This window comes from Larus michahellis, chromosome 1 (assembly GCF_964199755.1).
Source record: "Larus michahellis chromosome 1, bLarMic1.1, whole genome shotgun sequence".
NCBI classification, from domain to species: Eukaryota; Metazoa; Chordata; class Aves; order Charadriiformes; family Laridae; genus Larus; species Larus michahellis.
This window is the reverse complement of record NC_133896.1, coordinates 213,044,544-213,066,130: the sequence shown is the minus strand read 5'-3', so window position 1 is coordinate 213,066,130 and position 21,587 is coordinate 213,044,544. Positions and strand designations below refer to the sequence as shown.

The 21,587-nt window shown below is 52.5% G+C and overlaps 3 protein-coding genes across 3 annotated transcripts; all 3 read right to left on the bottom strand.

Moving 5' to 3' along the window:
- Positions 1-5,491: 5,491 nt before the first annotated feature.
- LOC141737633 (olfactory receptor 52B2-like) lies at positions 5,492-9,921 on the bottom strand. Its single transcript, XM_074572579.1, is given in 4 exon segments — positions 5,492-5,592; positions 5,595-6,229; positions 8,613-8,740; positions 9,904-9,921. Coding segments are annotated over 4 exon segments (882 nt in total).
- A 597-nt stretch (positions 9,922-10,518) lies between these two features.
- Positions 10,519-11,777, bottom strand: LOC141737973 (olfactory receptor 52B2-like). Its single transcript, XM_074572991.1, has 2 exons — positions 10,926-11,777; positions 10,519-10,539 (listed from the first exon to the last, which is right to left on the bottom strand). Exons 1-2 carry the CDS (start codon positions 11,775-11,777, stop codon positions 10,519-10,521), a joined length of 873 nt encoding a protein of 290 aa, XP_074429092.1.
- Positions 11,778-19,938: 8,161 nt separating this feature from the next.
- Positions 19,939-20,937, bottom strand: LOC141737972 (olfactory receptor 52B2-like). Its single transcript, XM_074572990.1, has one exon. The coding sequence runs from the start codon at positions 20,911-20,913 to the stop codon at positions 19,939-19,941; it is 975 nt and encodes a 324-aa protein (XP_074429091.1). The 5' UTR covers positions 20,914-20,937.
- Between the last annotated feature and the right edge of the window lie 650 nt (positions 20,938-21,587).

The window sequence follows — 21,587 nt, the reverse complement described above, 5'->3', positions numbered from 1 at the left end:
GCTGAGATCTGAGGCAGAAATTCTTGGCTGTGAGGGCGGTGACCCGCAGAGGGGACCCAGCTCTGGGCAGCACTCGCTATTCAGGGCCGTGTGACGTTCACCTCCCATCGGGAGCACAGGGTGGCAGGGCTCTCCCAGGCATGAAAACCCATCCCGCCTCGCTGGCACACATCTCCTCGTGTTTGCAGCACAGCTCGGGCGTTAAAGAGGGTTTGCCCAGCAACCTGGTCATCTAGCAGTTGGGGAATTCCTTTGGATTTGCAGACCAGATTTATTTCTGGTGCCTCTATTAATGTGCGCATGCATAGTGCCTTCCTGTTAATGAGTCAGGAGATAGATAAATCTGGGATGGAGATTAGAAGGACGGAATTTCCCAGCCACACCAGCACTTCCCCATTAAGGAGGGTCATTAACCTGACTAGCTCCAGTTCTTCCTGGGATTCAATTTCTGGAGCTTATGAGGATTGGAGACTGCCCCAGGAACCGCATGCAGCATTTACAGCAAGTTTAGAAGCTGGTGATCTTCCTCAGGCATCGTTCATGCTGTGGGGGCAGTTTGCTGGACCCAGAGCTGGTGCCTGCAACACTTGCAGATTTTCTGGTGTCGCCCAGAGTCCACAGACAGAGCATCAGCCATGGCACTGACTGGTGCTTCCACCGCAAGGACCTGCAAACCCTCCTCAGTCTGTGTCGAAGCCTGCAAGGACTTTGGGTTAGAGACCACCACCGCCACCACTTCTGAGTTCTGGGTTTGCTGGAAGAAATTTGGCACCCTCTGTGTCATTTCTTGCTGCTGCATGTCCTCGGGGGAGAGCGCAGGCCCTGCTGCCTGCCGGGGCCTCTGCAGCAGCCACAGCGTCGTCCCCTTTGTGGGGATGTGCACGACCTCACCACCCGCTGGAGGGATGCAGTGACCTGACGGAGCAGCCTGCGGACACCTCCTGCCACAGCCGTCCCAGCTCCCACCCCAGAGTCCTGGCTGAGCCCCAGCAGGCGACAGGTGCTGCTGGTGACACCACAGTCAGCCAGCAGAGCTGCTGTTGGTACAAACCCTTCTGGCACTCAGGGAAGGAGAAGGACGTGGCGGTCCCTGGTATCACTACAGGAAAGCTGGCATCTCCTGCCCATCTTCTTCAGGGAGCAATTTCTCACTGAGGAAGCAAATATGTTGTTTCCAAATGGCTCATGTGCTGCACGAGGCAATGCCTCCTGGCACCCGGTGCACACACGTCCATGGATTGTCACCTCCTGGGGTATTTTCAGGATTGCTCCCTGCTCAAAATTGGCACTGATACCTGCTGGAAGGACAATACGGTGGGGCTCAAGCAACCTAGGAGATTTCCAGATGCATTGATGACACCTGGCGCAGGTGATGAAGGAGCCAACAAGCAAAGGGGCTCTGATGGACCTGATACTTGGAAACAAGGATGAACTGGTCAAGGGTGTGGATGTTGGAGACAGTCTTGGCCGCAGTGACCATGAGATGGTGGAGGTCAGGATCCTGGGAGGAGGGAGCAGGGCCTGGTCTCAACTACATCTCCTCTCTCCTCCGGTGGCATCTCCACAAGTGATGGGAAGGGGAGCACAGATGGGTCAGGGTGGCAGGGAAGAAGTAGGACAGGCACCATGGCTGCCAACCAGTCTCACCACCAAGCACTAGAGAGATGACGTATTTGGCCTCAAAGTGCCAGCAACATCTATTCTTGCTTAGAAGAGCCCTTCCAAAGAGAAAGGGCAGGGACATCTCAGAAACACCACAAATTTACCCGTTGCAAGCATGCACACATGTGGACCTGGAGGCCAAAACAGGCATGCAGACTGCTTCTCGGTCCTACACCACTCTGGTATCCAAAGATTTCACCGAGAAAACAACTTTGTACCCCATAACTTCCATCCTCTACATGGGCGCATATATATCTATATATCTATATATCTATATGTGGGTATAGTCACTGTTGGGAAACCAACTGTTGCTCTCATGAGCTTCTCACAGCAGTTAATTATTCTCATTATTCAAAATAAGGCTTTTATTTCTAATCAGGATATGTCTGGCTTCATTTTCCGTTCATTCAAATTCATCCTTCTCAAGGGCATTACAATGTTCCTTAGGATCAGATGTTTTCTCCTGAGACTTCCACCCTGCAATGACGATGCCTCTACAGCTCTTTAAAAATTCATATGTTTTGCACCCTTTATAGATCGAGTATTTTCTCCAGCATTCGAATAATGTGTCTGCTCTGTCTCCCTCCTCTCCAGATGTTTTTGCTATCTTTTAAAACACTGACCCCAAACCAGAGGGCAGGATTGCAGCCCCGCTCTCACCACGAGCAAGCCCACCCCCCTCGCTGCACTGCACGCCTGACGTTAACCTGCTCCTCCCTCGCAATTCGTTTTAAAGCTAAAACAGACTGTGGGTTAGTACGAGCCCCACATAGGTCAGCCAGGCCAGAAGCTACCAGCTTATCCTCCACTGAGCCCAGCGTCGGGTATTTTTTAGGGATCTTTGATCTAAAATGTCTCCGGTCAGATGTGCTTTATTCCCTCGCGTTGCACAAGGCAGAGCATCCCCTGGGGTGAACCCCAGCCCGCAAGAGCCTACACCAAAGCCCTCCTAACAGCCACCAGCCGCCGGAGGGAGCAGATCTCTGGATCCGACCCTCTCTCCCCACTTACCTGCAGCTCCAGGAGCGTTTGCTGCTGCCCATTCCTGCCTTTGGCCAGGGCAGCACAGCTTGGGCACACTGTGCCATTGATCACCAGCCAGACAGCCAGCAGGTTCACCCCTGCAGGTTTTTAGATCACAGGGTCATAGAATCACAGAATTGCCCAGGTTGAAAAAGACCTTTGAGATGATCAAGTCCAACCGTTAACCCAGCACTGCCAAGCCCATCACTACCCCATGTCCCTCAGCACCACGTCTGCCCGGCTTTTAAATCCCTCCAGGGATGGCAACTCCAACACTGCCCTGGGCAGCCTGGTCCAGTGCTTGACAACCCTTTTGGTGAAGAAAGTGTTCCTAATATCCATCTTAAGCCTCCCCTGGCACAACTTGAGGCCGTTTCCTCCTGTCCCATGGCCTGTTCCTTGGGAGAAGAGACCGACCCCCCCTGGCTACCCCCTCCTTTCAGGGAGCTGTAGAGAGCGAGAAGGTCTCCCCTGAGCCTCCTTTTCTCCAGGCTGAACACCCCCAGCTCCCTCAGCCGCTCCTCACCAGACTTGTGCTCCAGACCCCTCACCAGCTCCGGTGCCCTTCTCTGGACACGCTCCAGCACCTCAACGTCTGTTCTGTGGTGAGGGGCCCAAAACTGGACACAGGGGTCCAGTTTGAGGTGCAAATGTCTCCTTTTGGATTAACCTGCGTTAAGCACAGCACACACCATAACTAACCTGTGGGCACACACAGAGGAAGCCACCACACAAACTCAGACATCAAAACTTCTTGTTTGCAGACCATCAAAACTTTGATGCTTGCAAACCACTTGGGCGTGTGGTGCTCTGGGGCAGCAGGGATTTGAGACACGGGCAAAAGCCGAATGTGTCTGCCCTTGCCTCTCCCTGCCGGCCCCGGAACCCTCCCCTGCTCCGAGGGGAAACCTTCAGGAAGGGGACGGTCTCCACCGCTCCTGCCCTCGCACTGCTGCAAACAGTGACTGCACCATAGGGCTGCATGGCTGAGAGCAGCCCAGAGGAGAAGGACTTGGGGGTGCTGGTGGACAAGAATCTCAACATGAGCAGGACAGAAACTCCCTGCATCCTGGGCTGCATCAAAAGAAGTATGGCCACTCCACTCTGGTGAGACCCCACCTGGAGTATTGTGTGCAGCTCTGGAGTCCTCAGCACAAGAAGGACATGGACCTGTTGGAACGGGCTCAGCAGAGGGCCACGAAGATGATCAGAGGGCTGGAGCCCTTCTGCTGGGAGGACAGGCTGAGAGAGCTGGGGGGGTTCAGCCTGGAGAAGAGAAGGCTCCGCGGAGACCTTGGAGCCCCTTCCAGTCCCTCAAGGGGCTCCAGGAAAGCTGGGGAGGGACTCTGGGTGAGGGAGGGGAGCCATGGGACGAGGGGGAAGGGGTTTCCACTGCAAGAGGGGAGACTGAGCTGAGATCTGAGGCAGAAATTCTTGGCTGTGAGGGCGGTGAGCCCCTGGCCCAGGTTGCCCAGAGAAGCTGTGGCTGCCCCATCCCTGGAGGGGTTCAAGGCCAGGTTGGCCGGGGCTTGGAGCAACCTGGGCTGGTGGGTGGGAGGTGTCCCTGCCCAGGGCAGGTGGGTGGGACTAGGTGACCTTTAAGGTCCCTTCTAACTCAAACCATTCTATTATTCTATGATTTTGTCCCTCTTGTTCCCATCAGCACAGACATCTGGGTGGCAAGATGCTGTGACAGCCTGCAGAAGGCAGGCTTTTCCTCACCTGCGTTATACATCATGTAAGAAAAGCCTCTCTGGCCTCAGGTGCTCATTGGCACGACTTTGGGGGGCACCCCACTGGCCCCCCGGAAGGACATGTCTGAGAGGAGCCATCCAAGTCAGCTGTGAGGGGAGCGAAGCAGCCCCACGGGGCACAGGTCAAGTCCCCACGCATGGAGCAGAATGATGCCAGGTGGAAATCCCCAACCAGGGGCTCTTGCTGTGCAGGTGGCTCCTCCGAGCTGGTTGTTGGGCATCTGCATCCCACCAGGCGTGAGCAAGGTGCCCACAGGGGATGAAGAAGGATGAAGAGCTTGACTCAGGACTTCTGGGCTGGGTGTGGGTCTCTGCGTGTAGCTCGTCTGGTTTTGTCCTTCCAGACGAAAGCTGTTCCTGCTGTCTGTGCAGGAAGGCGTTCCTACCTAGAGAGGAATTAAAAATATCCCTGCCTGCAGCCCCTCCTGCCAGCCTGCCTGCTGGGGAGATGAAGCTTTCAAGGTGCTTGGTCCCAAGTGGCAAACCCAAGGGCTGTGCTTGTAGGCTGATGCCGCTCACGGATGAAGCTCCCCGTGGTGGAAGACTTGCCGCCGAGGGGTAGATGCTGTTGCCTGCTGCTCTCCCCTGCACCTCTGCGTGACTAACCCAGGGGTCTGCACAAGCTAGGACAGAGTATTGGGGTCTCATACAAGCTCTGGAGCAGCAGAGCGAGGGAGCAGTTGACCAGCAAGCTGGTGGCAGGCTGACAGCCCCCAGTCCAGCCCCGTCCACAGACTCTGGGCTTTGGCCATGGCCGTTGGGCACCCAGCTCACAGCACCAACTGGGCAATGACTCCTGCTTGTGGTCCTTCCCACTGCGCTGTCTCACCTCAGCCCAGTCCTCCAAGCAGGCAGAAGCTGTCACTTCTAGAATAATATGTCTCGATGTATTCAAAGGGAAAAGTTAACTTTGGCATCCAAGTCCCCAGAAGTGTTCTCCTGCTTGCTGGGCTGAGCAGGACACACGCTCAGCCGCAGCTGCAGCACTGGTAAAGCACCTGGACCACACTCCTCTGAATCTGTTAGTTTGGCACTCCATAAACGGTGGGGTTTTACATGGGGTAAAAATGCACACAGAGATTGGCCACGACAATAAAAGCAGATCTTGGAATACAGTGCCCAAAACGGTATGCAAGAAGGAGGAAAAAGCTAGCATGAAGCACAGTAATATGACCAAGAGATGAAAGTCACAGGTACCCAGAGCCTTGAGCCAGGCGTCTTTGGATGGAAGCTGGAAGACGGTCTGGGGGATCAGCGGGTAAGATGCAGCAATGGGTGTGGCATCCACACCCATCACAAAAACGGCAATCGTGACACCACACCAGATGTTCGTGGTGACCTCCACACAGGCCAGCCTGGTTATGCCCATGCGCTTGCAGTAGATGTGAGGGAGGAACTTGTTTCTGCAGAAGGTCAAGGGCTTCACAAGAACAACAATGGGGAAAATGGTGGATAAGCTTCTTGCTAGAGCAGCCAACCCTATTGTCCCTGTCATCCTCCTTATCAGGAGGGTCACACGTTTGAGGGGCTTGCAGATGGCAACGTTCTGATCAAATGCCATAACCTGTAGGATTGCTGATTCAGCACAGGAGACATCAAGGATGAAGAATACCTGGCTAATGGAGGCTTCCAAAGAAATCTCCCCAGCCCTAGAGCAGAAGATGGCCAGTGTCTTGGGCACGGTGGTTGTGGATAGCAGCAGGTCAGCAATGGCCAGCACGGGCAGGAAGAGGCACCTGGGCTCATGGAGACTTTTCCATGTGTCATTGTTGAAGGACAGTGTGAAATTCCTAAGGAGAGCAACCATCTATCTGAGTGTAAAGGGGATGGAGGTCCAGAGGTGAGACTCCTCCATGCCAGAGATGCCCATCAGGACACAGGTGGTGGGAGCAAGGGCAGCGCAACTGCCATCTGACATTATAGCCTATTCCTTGCACTTTCTACAAGGCTTCCAGTGACTGAAAAGAAAGGACAAAACAAACTTTAGTGTTACAGGTCCTGAATACACGTGCTCACAAGCTCACTGACACTGCCAGAAGACCTAATCCGTAACAGCCCCTCACGGAGTCACAGAACTGTGGAGCAATCCGGGCTGGCCAGGACCTTGTGAGGTCCCTGGTCTAACCTCCTGCGCAAAGCAAGGTCAGCTGAGGGCTTTATCCAATTGAGTCTCAAAAACCTCCAAGGATGGAGGCTGCGCAAGATTTCTGGGCAACCCGTTGAACTTTACGCCGCCCACAGCAGGTGTAATTTTAACTTCAACCCTTACACCTTCCTGAAAGCCCACTCAGCACAAGCAACTCTACCAGTTTCCTGCTCCAGCCACAAACCAGGGTTTTCTGTCCGCAGCCCTCAGGCAGGGATGTGCAGGTGCCGGGGAATCTGCTCTCGTAGCGAGGGATGGGGGTATTTATAGAGTCACTCTGTGAGGCCCTGGGGCACCCACACCCAGAAGGCAGCTCACTTTGCTTCCATCCATCCCCATCCCATCTCAAAATGTAAGTCTTGATGTGAAGAAACAGAAAATTAACACTTTTTTTCTCCATTTCAGCTGATTATTTTCACCCTCTTGCATCATTCAGTGGGAGCTGTGATACTGGGTAAATGTTTTAGGCTCCTCTGTTGCGCTTGTGTAGAGGAAATTCTCCAGATGGTGCTCGTGATCCAAAGATGTCCATGACTCAAAACACAGGATTTTGTTCTTCTGGATTCAGACAAGGAGAAGCATATTTTATGACAGAAAAGCTAAAATAGGTAAAGGAAATTCACTCTCTCATACCCTACCATTAGGGGAAGACTGTGCTGCTCAGTTTCAATCTAGCACCCCACATCTTGCGTGAAGTCACCAGATGGCCTCCCATCTGCTCAGCAGGAACTTGTCTTGGCCTCCAGCAGTTGCCAGGACCAAAGGCTTATTTTTCATGGCCTTTAACACCACAAAGGACTGCAGCGATCGCCCAGCATCACCCCCTTCATAAGACCGTCAAGCATCTGTACGATGCTTTGCTTTCATTTTCATTGGAAGAGGACTGGGAACCCACTCTCAGCCATTATTGTGGCTGAGCAAAGTTGGATCAAAGTGCTGGTTTTCCTGATTTTCTCCCACTCATCTTATCCCTGTCATTATTGCATATAGCGTGTGCTGGGGGACCAGGCCCTCTCCTGGAAGCCAGCATGACTCCAGCCTCCCCTAATCCCTCCCCATCCCTCTGAGAGTAGTGCACCATGCACTGAGGTCTCCTCCCAGCTCCCAGCTCACCATAAGTTTCCAAAAATGCGGACCTCAGGACTGGTTGAGGTGTTTGAGAACAAGCATCTCCATTGGAGATGCATCATCCAAATGGACCTCCATTTGCCCACCATCGTCCCTGCACAGCTATGGGAACGCACTGGGACCCTCACACTGGCCAGTTGGCCAAGCATCTCCCAAAGTGTCCCCACCAAGATGCTCCTTCCCTTGGATGCCTGAGCTTCTCTGGAGCCACCTCCGTGGGGACTGCAGCCCCCTTCTCTGGTACAGCCTGTACCCCTCCTCCTTAGCAGTATGACTTTGCATTCACCTCTATTAAATTAGCTGTCTTTGCATCATCTAAAAACCTTATTAGCAATGATTTTATACTTGCTTCTACACAACTGATAACAATCATATATAGCATCAGACCCGGCGTCCAATCAATCCCTGCTGAATGTCTCCAGAAATATATGGAAAGCTAGCTCCCAGTGGGGAGCTGTCGCTGAAATAAGACTTTGCAGTTAGCCAAACTCCATTAACAGCTGGTTTATTTACTGTTTATTTGTTTGTTATAATGAGGTATATATCACGAGACTGTGAAAATAAAAAAAATACTCACAGTTGTATTCAGCCTTCAGGTAACTTTATCGCCCAAATGTGGAAGTCATCAGAAAATGAAATGACATGATTCTACGGAAGCTAAACACCAAAAATAAGTACTGATTGCCATTAATTACATTCTTGCCCTTTTTACACTTTATTGATCAAGTCTCATATTCACTTTTCCATTATTTTATTCAGAGCTAATGTCAAACTAAGCAGTTTCAGATTTCTGCAATAATCCTACTTCTCCTTTTTAATATTGGCACATGTCAGAAAGAGTTTCTTTTTTTCTCGTTTCTTTTTTTTTTTTTCACTAGTTTTGCTAAGCCTGGGGATACTTGAGGAAGACTTGCAGGCCTGGTGGCTCCTCCACCGGCTCTTCCGGGCCCCTCAGGCGCACGTTATCCAGACCTGCTGATCTCCACTTGCCCGAGTCCGGTTCCCAAAGGCTCTGGCTGGGATGAATCTGCAGTTAAAAATGTGAATGGAAATATTCACAGGCAAAATCTGAAATGAAATGTGCACCACAATCTAAAGAAGTCTGAGGCTCACTGGAGACTTTGGCGTTGCTGGAGGTGTCTGTAAAATTCAGTAAAATTTGGTCAGCAGGGATGCACCAGAAATACTGCCCCGGGGGACAGTGTCACGGCAGAAGAGAAGACCTGAGGACAGGGACAGTCTCCATCCCCACCCTGCAGGCACAGTCAGGCTCTGGGAGGACACTTCTGCCCTCCCCTCCATTCACAGACCTAAACCAGGTCCATTTTCCTTGAAAACAGGGCAGAGAGGAGTCACCCCCACTAAAACTGCCTGTTCATTGGGGTGTGACATCGGGAATGGGGGGGGACAGACCCATGCTCCACCCACGTGAGCCAGCAGCTCAGTCCCAAAGACTCCAAGACCAGACCACGCTATGGAGCACCCCGGTATTAAACCCCTGCTCTGGCCACCAGGTACTACCAGGCTAGCTGCTTTGTCCACACCTGAGGTACAAATCCAGCAGGGCAGTAGCAGACACATCCAGGTGGACCCACCTCCTAGCTTCCAGGGGGCATGTTAGGGACTTCTCTGAGCTAAAGCTGGCATCCAAATCTAGAGCTAGGCCATTCTAGGAGCAGAAAGGGATGGAGAAGGAGCCTGGAAATTCAAGCCAGGAGGTAGACAGAGAAAAAGGGTGGTTCTTGTATGTGTTAGCACCGCTAGACAGGCTTCAAAACTGTTATCTCAGCTTTCACTAACATAAATGCTATGTCACTGCCCATGCCTGTATTTCTGTAGTGACCCACACCGTCCTCCTTAGGCAACGGGCTGGTCACACCTCCCTTTCTCAGTGGATGTGGTCCTACTACAGAAAATACACTAACAACTGGCTTGCCGGTGTCACTAGTGAGGGTATGAATATTTGTAAAACACTTTGAGATACTTGACAGAGGAGTACTGATGACAAGTAAAGTCACATTTTCACTGCCACAGCTGATAGATTTTCTCCCAGTTTCCTTCCTAGCTGGCTGCCCCAAGACAGACCTCGGTGAAAATGGTGGGAGAGGAGGTTTGGGGAGTTGGAGAGCCCCGTCCTGCTGGACTTGGCACAGTTACACCTTGTGTGCGATCAGTGCAAATGTGTTGTACTTCAGTTGCATCCGACATTATCTAGCAGGGGTTTCCTCATGCTTGGAAGCCAGACTGGCTCTGCGCATGCCTTGGGAGCCCAGAGCCAGAGATGCTAAGAGAGGACCTGGATGTCTCCTGTTGCCACTGAGTCCCCCTTCACCCCAAAGCTCAGCCTGAAGACATCGGATCTTCCCACCCTTGCCCACAGCACAGCTGAGCGCACAGCTCTGAGGAGCAGCAGTGAAGGAAAGCCGCACTGTGGACAGCAAAGCCTGCAGCCTTCCCACAGCTCATAGCCAGGGAGGGAGATGGGGACCTGACCATCTGGGGGGCTGCCAAGCCATCTCCCTGCTGTCAGGCTGCCCAGGGGACAGCTGGCTCTGGTGCAAAGAGCCGAGCAGGGCAGAGGAGCAGCGCTCCCACCATCGCCACGTCATTGCAGCCTTCTGAGAGGGCAGCAGGAAAGAGGAGACCCAACAGGTGTTCCCAGACCTGAGTGCCTTCAAGGGACCATCACTGCCCCAGCCACGACTGTTCCCATCCCGCAGAGACGATACACAGCTCGAGCAGAGACGTTTCTATACCGAGATAACAGGCACACATATTATATGTACTACTTTAATGGTCTGTGTTTCATAAGGTCCACAAAAGCACCTTAAGAACTCAGAAACTGTATTTTGCTTACAAAGGCTTTGGCTGTACAAATACCCAGCAGTGGTGGGTTCAGGACAACGCAGGGGATCCCAGGAACAGGGGAACAGTGGTAGGCCCCGGTGTCCGGCTCCGACTGTCCCAATGAGTTCTTTCGCACCTGGGAACCTGTCCAGCCTCTCTGCAGCAGAGCTATGGGTTGGATGTTGATGTCCGTTGAACACACTCATTTTGAAAACGTTCCCATCTGTTTGCCAGGTCCCCGCTGTCTTTCATTCATTTCCCTCTTCTCAAAGTTTCATTTCATCCCTCTTGCCCATCCCAGTTGCCTGTTCCTGCCTGCCCGGCTATGCCCTGCGGCCCAAGCCCCCCAGCCTCAGCAGGTGAGCCACATGCTCCCGAATCTGCCTTGTTCTCACCCCATAGACGATGGGGTTGAGCATGGGCGGCACCACGACGTAGAAGTTGGCCAAGGAGATGAGGACATGCTGAGGAACATGCTGGCCGAAACGGTGCGCTAGGAAGGAGAAGAAGGCCGGGGTGTAAAACATGGTGATGACACAGAGGTGGGAGCCACAGGTGTGCAGAGCCTTGGAGGAGGTGCGTGGGGACGGCAGCCCCCAGAGGCACCTGAAGATCAGCACATAGGAGATGGCGATGGAGATGGCGTCCAAGCCCGCTGAAAGGAAGCCAGCAGCTACCCCATACCAGATGTTGATGGAGATGTCGGCGCAGGCCAGGCGGGCCACGCCGATGTGCTCACAGTAGGTGTGGGGCATGACGTTGTGCCCGCAGTAGGGCAGCCGCTTGAGGAGGAAGATGGCGGGGAACATGATGCAGAAACTCCTGATTAAAGCCACCACGCCAACCTTCCCCACGACAGAGCGCGTCAGGATGGCTGTGTATCTCAGCGGGTCGCAAATGGCGATGTACCGATCAAAGGCCATCGCCAGTAAAATGGCTGATTCTGCCACAAAAACGAAATAGATGGAGAACATCTGCGCCAGGCAGCCACTGAAAGAGATCTGGGTGGACAGAGACCAGAGGACGCTGAGGGTTTTGGGCACGGTGGCAGTGGACAACAGCAGGTCGCAGGCTGCCAGCATGCACAGGAAGATGTACATGGGCTCGTGGAGGCTGCGCTCCTTCACGACAGTGACCAGCAGGACCGAGTTCCCCAGAAGGGCAGCAGAGTACATCATGCAGACTGGGATGGAGATCCAGGTGTGAGACTTCTCCATGCCAGGTATCCCCACCAAGATGAAGAATGCGGGGTGGGAGCCCGACAGGTTAAGTGTCGACGTGGCTGGATGGAACATTTCACATCGTTTTCCTCTTGCAGGAGCTGTGTGATGGTAAAAAGAAAGGCTCTAACAGCAGCGGAATGATACCCGGGACACAAAGGGGAGTGGAATTAATGATTAACATTGCTCACAGCACAGACACTTACACTTCTGAACCTCATTTTATCTGGGAGTGTTAAATGTTGTGCAATTCGCTCCATCAGGGTTCCTCTGCACTATTCAGGTCCCTTCATCTCAGTGAGGTACCGTCATTTCTGCTGTTTGAGTCTTTGAAATAAGGAGAGTCTTCTGCCTGCAGCTTCTGGGAACTGGAGGAAAACATACAGGAGATTCACTCTTGAAACAGTGACTGCGTAAATGTTTCTCTAAGTGACACACTTGGGTGTGACCGCCACTTATGCAGCAACTGAGAATTCTCCAGGATTGGAAATATATTATGGAAAATTCGCTGCTCTCCCATGACTGCCACAAAGAAGGCACGTGCCCTGCTCATCCTGCCCTGGGCTCCCGTTCGCAGAACTCCCAGCTTTAAGTGACTGGGACACCCAGCGTTAGTGACTCGGAGCTGTTTGTTTTAAACTAGAGCAGGGCAGGTTTAGATCAGACATCAGGAAAAACGTTCTTTACAACAAGGGTGGTGAGACGCTGGCCCGGGTCGCCCAGAGAGGTGGTGGAGGCCCCATCCCTGGAGACGTTCAAGGCCAGGCTTGATGAGGCTCTGAGCAACCTGATCTAGTTGAAGATGTCCCTGCTTACTGCAGGGGTGTGGGACTAGATGGCATTTAAAGGTCCTTTCCAACCCAACAGATTCTATGATTCTATGATTCTACCTGCAAAATCAGGTCACAAGGAGCTTGGTTCAGTCCTGTCCTTCTTGGGACTTTGCCTGCCCGTATCAACCCCTACAAAGAGTCTGTCTCTGTAACTGTGTGTGAGCTCGCTCCACCAAGAGCAAAGCGAGGGAAAGGCAGGGCAGAGCCCCTTTCATCTCAAAAGCTCTGCAGTGGCCGGTCACCCAGGAATCTGGAGACATTCCCTTGTCAGATATGCAAAGAGACAAAATTCAAAGGCACCAGGAGCAGGGCATTATCGAAACGTCCAGGGTCTAAAAGGGGGATTTATACTCCACGAGGAGTGAGCAGCTGTGTGTCAGGAGCTGCCACCTTATGCATTATGTCCATGGAGCATAAACCAGGGCTCTGAGCTGCTGCTGGATTCCCAGGTGCTATTGAGCCAGTGCAAAATAAATAATGAAACCCTCCAAACTCCCTGGCACTACTTGTTTTAGAAAATACGGAAAATTTACAGGCAAACTTCTGTCCTAATTCCCACCCAGTGCACTACTTTAAGTATTAGAAGAAGACAGGTCCATTCTTGCTCCCTTTACATCCACACGTCTGGAAGCACTGAGCAGGAGGAGCATGCTCCTTCCATCCCCCTGGGAAGCACGTTGCCCAGTGCTCCCTGCCACGCTCATGCAGGGAATTTGGGATAATGCAGCCAGAACCACTGCCAGGAAATGTTTGCCTATCTCACACAATAAATCCTCGCGTGGACCCCCACCATCTCCCCATCTCTCTAATCCGTCTCTACCTCACCAAATCCAGTTGAAACAGCAGTGCCGCGTCCCAGCCAACAGACCTGCCCGCTGTGCCAGCAGTGGGATGCTGGGATGCTGCTCGGACGGAGCCTGAGCCTTATACCGGGAGAGTATATGGGTGCTCATACCGGGAGAGTGCCCTGGGGCACGGATGGTTGTGCTCATACCCTGACGCAGGTGGCGAAAAGCATCGGGGACATCACCAGTTTGTTTTCCCTGGGCATTTCCTACTACTGTGCTAATTGGTTGGGGACTGTACAAGCCCAGCGGACCCTTCAGGTTGTCCCCAAAGCAACCTCGTCCATACCCTAGACTGAAAACACTTTGGGACCAGTTTTAGGGACCTGTTTTAGCTTTTTGTGAACCACAATGGAGAGGAATTTGGGAGCTCTGAGAGAGAGACCAGCAGATATTCCTGCTATAGAAGCCTTTTAGCTGATTTTGTCCTCATTTCTGATTTTAGAAGAGAGCAATGGATTTACTGTACTGCCGTTCCCCCTCTGGAAACCTGCAGAGGCCCCGAGCAGACTGTGTGGTGGGGTCAGGGGAACTGCAGCCAACAGCTTCACGCTGCCGCGACCCTTCGGAGGAGCTACTGGGGACCTTTGGGGACCAGCAGGGACATTAGAGCAAACCAATCCACCAATAACTTCGTCCTGGCTGCTGAGTTACCATCTCCTTTTAGGCAGGACAGCTTACAAGGATGTGCTATTTGTTATCTGCCTGTCTGCGTAGTGGGGATTTTTATTAATTAACTAACATTTGCTAAGACGTTATGATGACGGAGGTGAGATGAAGTAAAACCATTAAGCTTTGCTGCTGTAATTTATTACCCACAGAGCTCTGCAGACAAAGAACAATTAATAAAGCACCATTGTTTGTAAACAGCAATAAAAATGAATGGAAATAGAGTCCTTTAACTCGGGACACTCGAGGCTTTGTTCATGATGAGAGCCGTGCTTGTCTCTGACTATTCAGCAAAGCATTCAAATACACTTGAAGAGCATTTTCCTTTAAAACATATGCTTAGACCTTGACTCAGCACAAACCCGAAGCCTGATCTCCACTTCAGGCGCAGGCTTGACTCCTTCTCAGTGCACGTCAGGACGAGAAGCCTGCCCACGCATTCACGGAGGACAGGGGAGCGTTTCTTACGCTGACTCCGTTGACTTCCACTTACCTCCCAACGTTTTTGAGATTTCATTTACTTTGCACATGCACCTCGTGGATGCCATGGAAAAAAAAAATGCAGTCAACATCCCTTCCTCCTCCCCTGGAAAGGGTCCTTGCAACCCAAACAAACTTATCCAAACATAGCCTACCACAGCAACTGAGCTAAAAAACAATACGTCTTTCAAGAGTGGGAAATTAAATACCAAGTGCAGAAGTTCTGGTTTCACAACTCGTGTGAGTTATTAAGCTAACATTTTAACCACATTAGAAATACAAATCTTCCTGATCTGCTGGCTAATATCCCATTATGCATGCCCCTTTGGACATTAATTGCTAAGCTAGTGATTCATTGACTCAGGGGCATTTGCCTGTGCAGTTTGCTCCCTGACCCGGCCACCACATCTATCCAAGGAGCAGAGCAGCACAAGGGCTGCGAGTTAAAAACTGCCTCCTCGCTTGTATAAAACTGATCCTGGAAACCCAGAGAAGCAGAAAGATCCATGAAGTGCACTGACACACAGCCCATCCCAAGATGGCTGCTAAAATGCAGGTGAAGATGTGGGTCCCTGCAGGAGTGCATCGCCCTGGGAGAGGATCCCCGAGCGCTGAGGACCACTCACTGGAGAAACATCACCCCGAGCAAAGTGCCAGCGGGTCAGCACAAGAACCTAGCACGTGGGCCAGAACTCTTCCGGTGGTGCCATTCCCTACCCGTTTTCCGTCATTTATACTTGGGTTGGAAGCAATTTGGAGGTAGGTCTTTTGTTTCGCATTCATGCAGCACCTGCGCAGGGAGATCCTTCCTCCCACTAGAAGATGATAATCATGGAATCGTAGAATTGTCCAGGTTGGAAGGGACCTTTCAGATCATCGAGTCCAACCATCATCCCAACACTGACAAACCCACTACTAACCCATGTCCCTCAGCACCACGTCTGCCCAGCTTTTAAATCCCTCCGGGGATGGAGGTATTTGATGGCATATGGGATACGATGGCAGAAGACTCCTGGGCAGTTATGAAAGGGTCCCTGCTCAGGACCATGCTTGGGCTTGTGCCACCTCTGAGCACACTCACTCATTTTGGCTGCGCTGCTGTTGTGCTCAGAGTTAAATGCGTTCAAAGTTCATCACCAAGGAGAGAACGAAGAGGGGAAGCAGTGAAGAAGGTGGCAGAAATGGGGCCTGGCCTGATGGGGCCAGGCTCTTTTCAGTGGTGCCCGAGGACAGGACAAGAGGTAACGGGCACAAACTTGAGCATAGGAAGTTCCATCTCACCATGAGGAGGAACTTCTTTCCTGTGAGGGTGGCAGAGCCCTGGCACAGGCTGCCCAGAGAGGTGGTGGAGTCTCCATCTCTGGAGACATTCCAAACCCGCCTGGACACGTTCCTGTGCCACCTGCTCTGGGTGACCCTGCTCCGGCAGGGGGTGGGACTGGAGGGTCCCCAGAGGTCCCTTCCAACCCCGGCCAGCCTGTGATTCTCTGAAATAACCTTGGAAGTTGAAGTGTGCAACAGAGACACCAGTGAGCTATATGGTTCTTTAATACTGATGAATTTAGATGGCAGCTCAGTTGTTACTAGAGCTGGCCAAAAGGCTTTCAGGAGAAAACTCTTCAGCAGAGGGTTGCTTTGTCAACAAGTTCTTGTTTTCAGGGAGGGCTGGAGGAGACCTTCTGAATCGGCAAACAAGCCTCTTGCAGCCACGACCTGTCTCACATCTCACCCTAACCTCCAAGTCTGCTGCAGCCCCTGTGACAGCTGCTCCAGGTCCTCCATGCCCTAAAGACCTTAAAGCATCTATTTCTGTCTAAGCCTATCCATGTGCTGCCTATAACGCCTTGCTCTCCTGACACATTTTCTTTCTCACAGCTCCGTCTTCTATCAGAAATCACGTGGACTGCTCTGTGTAAATACTCCTTCTTTTGCTAAGAAAGCCAACACAAACACAAATGTTTTGAGGACATCAAAAAAAAGAATCCAACGATATGAGCAGCTTTTGTAACCAGCTCTGTTATCTTCACTGTTAAGCAAACAGCTTTTAATGAACAGACTTTCATTTCCCCTGTGCCTGTCGCAGGGTTCCCAGCTTTGATGAAATCAGAAAAAAAAAAAAACACCAAAGAAAAAATAAATGTGGTGAAAGAATTAAGAACTTTGGGTTTTTTTTCTGATCTGAAATTGCAACTCTCTTTCTTTCCCTTTTCTTTTGAAGTTGTAGCAGCGTTACTGGGAAGACTGGGGCAGAGCAGGGTTTTGGTTGCTATATCGGTGTCATCTCCTGTGTCATTCAGCTGTGAACAAGCCTGGTCCCTCAGAGCACTCATTGCTCCTGCTCTCCATCAGGGACATTGGGCTTGATCGGCCTCAGCCGGAGCCCTCAGCAATCTGCTGCCTCCAGCCCTGATGCAGGGCATGACATTTCGTGGGGCCCAGACCTAGGGAGAGATGTTCCTTAGCATCTCCGGGGTCACCAGCCCCTCCAAAGGAGGCACCTCCGAGGTCCAGGCATGTGGCCGTGGCTGCCTTCGAGGTGGCTTCCCCACCACGGGCAGGTCTGAAATGCCTTTGCAGTACAGTCAGCTTGGCAAGTGCTCTCTGCCCTCTTCGTCAGGGAAAAAAGGACGTTCTGCAGAAATGACTGGATGATCCGCTCCGTCTTGTGACTGCCGACATGAACACACCAGACCCTTCGTCAGGTCCCACAGCTGACGCAGGGTCAGAGCAGCCTGGCTGCGAGAGCTGGACTGTGGAGGGTGAACCTTCAGAAAGGGCTCCCTAATCGCTGCCATCAGAAGACTCTGGCTGCTGCCTGGATGAGGAAGGGTTATACTGGCCAGACCCAGGGAAGCCCCTGAGCTCAGGAGGTGACCAAAAAGTGCCCAGCCCCCCTGTGCCTCAGTGGTGTGTAAGAGAAAAGTGCAGCCAACAGCAGGTATGATGCAGTGAGGAGAAGCAAGCATTTGTCTCGGCATCCCACCCAGCAGAACGTGAAGGAAAGCATGAAGGAAAGGTCTCTGGGCTCTGGTACATTCCCTCCTCTTCCTCATCCCAGAGTTCCTTCACATGGTGGAAAGGAACCTGCTGCCGCAGCTTTGCAGGACCCTGGTGGTTTAGTGCTTCACAACCCCAGGAGCCACCAGAGCCAGAGGAGCTTGTGGAGGGCCAGCAGTGGGGCCTCTTCAGCCCTGCACGTTGGCCAAGCCGGGGCTGTGCAGGGAGCAGGACCACTCTGCCTGACCTCCGTGGAGGATGTTCTGAGACCTGCTGCAGCCGTCGCTGCTCTCTGCGGCCCTGAGCAAGGACCAAGAGCATCGCCTACTCAGAGCCAACAGCAACTCACGCTGCAGGTTTCGCAATGGGTTACAGAAGCCCTGGCACTTAACAGCTGAGCCAGAATGGCCACCGGGACTCTACTGTCAGGACGAGAGGACCAACCAGTCCCATCTGAGCGTGTGCTACCCACCACGCCCACAGGATGCAGAGCACTGCACAAAAGGACCTTTGTGTTTTGGTGTTGAGATCTGGGCAGACGGGGGCACTGCTGGGACTTTTCCATGGGGCTGGGAAGCTCCAGCCCTGTGGGAACAGCCCATTCCTGCTGTAGTCCAGGCTGCAGGAACCAGAATGCTCCTGACAGGACTGCGACTGCTGGTGTCGGTGTCTCCACGCTCCTCCATACTATAACGATGCAGCAAAAAACCACCTCAAACGCTGTGCATTACACACCAACCTTCCAGCAGAAGACCTGAAATTCTGGCAGGCTTCCCCCTGAGGTCTCTCACATTGCCTCATCTCCCTCGTCCCCATGGGTCTTCATGTCCCCCTGGGACACTCCAGCAGTGCTGGAGCTCAGTGTGCTGGGATGAGTCTCCCCTCTCGCTGACCTGGCCCCTGATGAGATTCACCGCAGCGGAGGCAGCGGGGGAGTTTGCTCTGACGGCCTGCAATGCTGAGGAACAGAGAGGGAAGGACAAGGGCTCTCCTTGCTGGTCAGATTGATGTCAAAATTAAACTTTAACTGTGTACAGGTGCCTATACCAGAGCTGGGGAGGGACTCTGGATGAGGGAGGGGAGCCATGGGACGAGGGGGAAGGGGTTTCCACTGCAAGAGGGGAGATTGGGCTGAGATCTCGGGCAGAAATTCTTGGCTGTGAGGGCGGTGAGCCCCTGGCCCAGGTTGCCCAGAGAAGCTGTGGCTGCCCCATCCCTGGAGGGGTTCAAGGCCAGGTTGGCTGGAGCTTGGAGCAAGCTGGGCTGGTGGGAGGTGTCCCTGCCCAGGGCAGGCGGGTGGAATGAGATGATCTTTAAGGTCCCTTCCCACCCAAACCATTCTATGGTTCTATGCGCAGAACTGTCCTTGCTGCTCCTCCAGCAATATCTAGCTCTCACTCTTCACGTTTGCACTGCTTTTCACGACTTTCTGAGGCAGATTGCCACTCACTTCAGGTGGAACAAGGTATTATTGACGCAACTGGTACATACAGCAATGAGAGGAACCAGACAAAACCTTCAACAAGGCTATTTTGGTGATGGAGGATAAATCACATGTGCAGCAACAAAGTGGTGGGCGATCAGCCAGCTGCGTGGGCAGAAAAGGATCCTGAGGTGCAATGTGCTTCACGCTGAGCTCTGCTCAGCAGCGCAGTGTTCTCGAAAAGACAGAAAACGTCCCTGTGGACTGTGTAGGATGTAGGAGACCATCGTCCCTTTGCACTCCGTACTAGAGTCTTGAATTCAGTTTTGGACGTTGTGGTTTAAGGGATATGTTTCCCTTAAACACAGGCCAATAAAGCTTTTCCCAACCTCACAGGGCTCTTCAGCATGTAAACACCTTCAGCAGCAAGAGGTGCCAGGGTCCCTCAGCAATGCAAGCTGTACCCTTGAAGACAGGAGGACAGATCATCACCTGTGCCATGGTAAACGGCACTTTGCCAATCCAGCTATGGTTCGTGTACCAGGCTCCAGTCTGATGACCAATGAGGTGTTCACGGTCTAGGCACTGAGATAACAGGTGAAGGAACAAACAGAAACGAAGCTGTAGGACAGCAAACAAAATCAGCAGCAGTAGTGGTGATAAATCACCAGGTGTAAGAGCCTTGATGCTCCTCAACTGAACTGTGCCCAGTGTCTGCTAGATGGACCGTTCAGGGGACGCATCTCTGGGAGAAACCAGTAGCAATGAAGGGGCTGATGACACAAGCCCACGTTTCCAGAAATCCTGCCACACAGCTTCTCTTGAACCTGTTGGGCAAACCTGTTCCTCCAGGGTGAGAAGTGCTTGGTGCTGCGTTCCAGACCCTGTCCCGCATCCCCGCCTCCCCTGGCTCAGCATCTGCTCCTCCACCCAGGACACGGGCACTCCCCCGCGGGGCAGAGGAGGCGGAGGACACGCTCCCGGATCTGCCTGGTCCTCACCCCGTACACAATGGGGTTGAGCATTGGCGGGACCACGACGTAGAGGTTGGCCAGGAGGATGTGAACGTGACTTGGGATCTGGTGGCCAAACCGATGCGTGAGAAAGGAGAAAAAGGCAGGCACATAGAACATGAGGATCACGCAGAGGTGGGAGCCGCAGGTGCTCAGGGTTTTGAGACGAGCCTCGGGGGATGGAAGCCGAAAGACTGCCCTGAGGATCAGCGCGTAAGAGACAGCGATGAGCACAACGTCCAGGCCAGAGGAGAGAAGAGCCGTGGTCAGCCCGTACCAGACGTTGGCTTTGATGTCGGCGCAGGCCAGGCGGGCAATGCCCATGTGCTCGCAGTAGGTGTGGGGCATGACGTTGTGCCCGCAGTAGGGCAGCCGCTTGAGGAGGAAGATGGGTGGGAACATGATGCAGAACCCCCGGACGATGGCAGTCACAGCTATTTTCCCGATCACTGAGGGGGTTAAGGTTGAAGAGTACCGCAGCGGGTCACAGACGGCCACGTAGCGGTCAAACGCCATCGCCAGCAGAACGGATGATTCCACGATGAAGCTGAAATGGGTGAAGAACATCTGTGTAATGCAGGCATCAAAGGAAATTTCCCTGGCTCTGAACCAGAAAATCGCCAGCATTTTGGGCACTGTGGTTGTTGAAAGCATGAGGTCAGAAACTGCCAGCATAGCGAGGAAGAGGTACATGGGCTCGTGGAGGCTCCTGTCTGTGATGATGACAAAGAGGAGGACAGAGTTGGCTAACACCGCGGTGATGTACATCAGACAGAAGGGGACAGAGATCCAGATGTGGGACTCCTCCATGCCCGGGATGCCCGTCAGGACGAAGGTGATAGGATCAAAGCTGCTTTCGTTGAGCTCATACATGGTGCTTCAGTGCTCAGTGTCAGCCTGACTCTGTTCTGCGCAAGAAAGAGAAGGGATAAACAACACCTGGTGAGCCTGATGTTGGCTCATGACCACCCACAAACATGTACAAATCGGTGCATACAACGTCCTATTTGCAACTGCCTTCCAACATGAGCCGTTCCTGAAGGCCGAGGGGTTGACTCGCTGTGTTTTGCTGTACAAAGGAATCTGTTCTTTCCTTCCTATCGACCCTACAAACTGTCTGTAAGAAAAACAGCTTCTCTGTCCCTCCATTTGCACTGCAATGCCAGGTCCTTTTCCATCTCCATTTTATCCACTGTCACAAAAAGGCTTGTAAAAGTCATAATTACTTGCCTTGTCGCTGTCGGTGGGGTCTATATCCGTGTGCATCTGGGAAGCCGTGTCTCTTTGTTAGGACCGTGTGTTTCTTTAGCGAGATGACATAATTAATACCATATCTCACTCTGTTCAGATCAGTGACCAGTTCATTTCTGAGAGTTCTTTGTACAAACTATTAAGGTAGGAATTAAAACTGTGGCTGACATTCAGCTACCACCTCTGAAGGTTGGGACCACCCCTGAAACTTCTGCTGGACACGTTATTCCCTGTATTTCCACCTGTACAAACATATTCATCTGTTTGCAAACACTGCAAAGTGCTTTTTGTGCCTC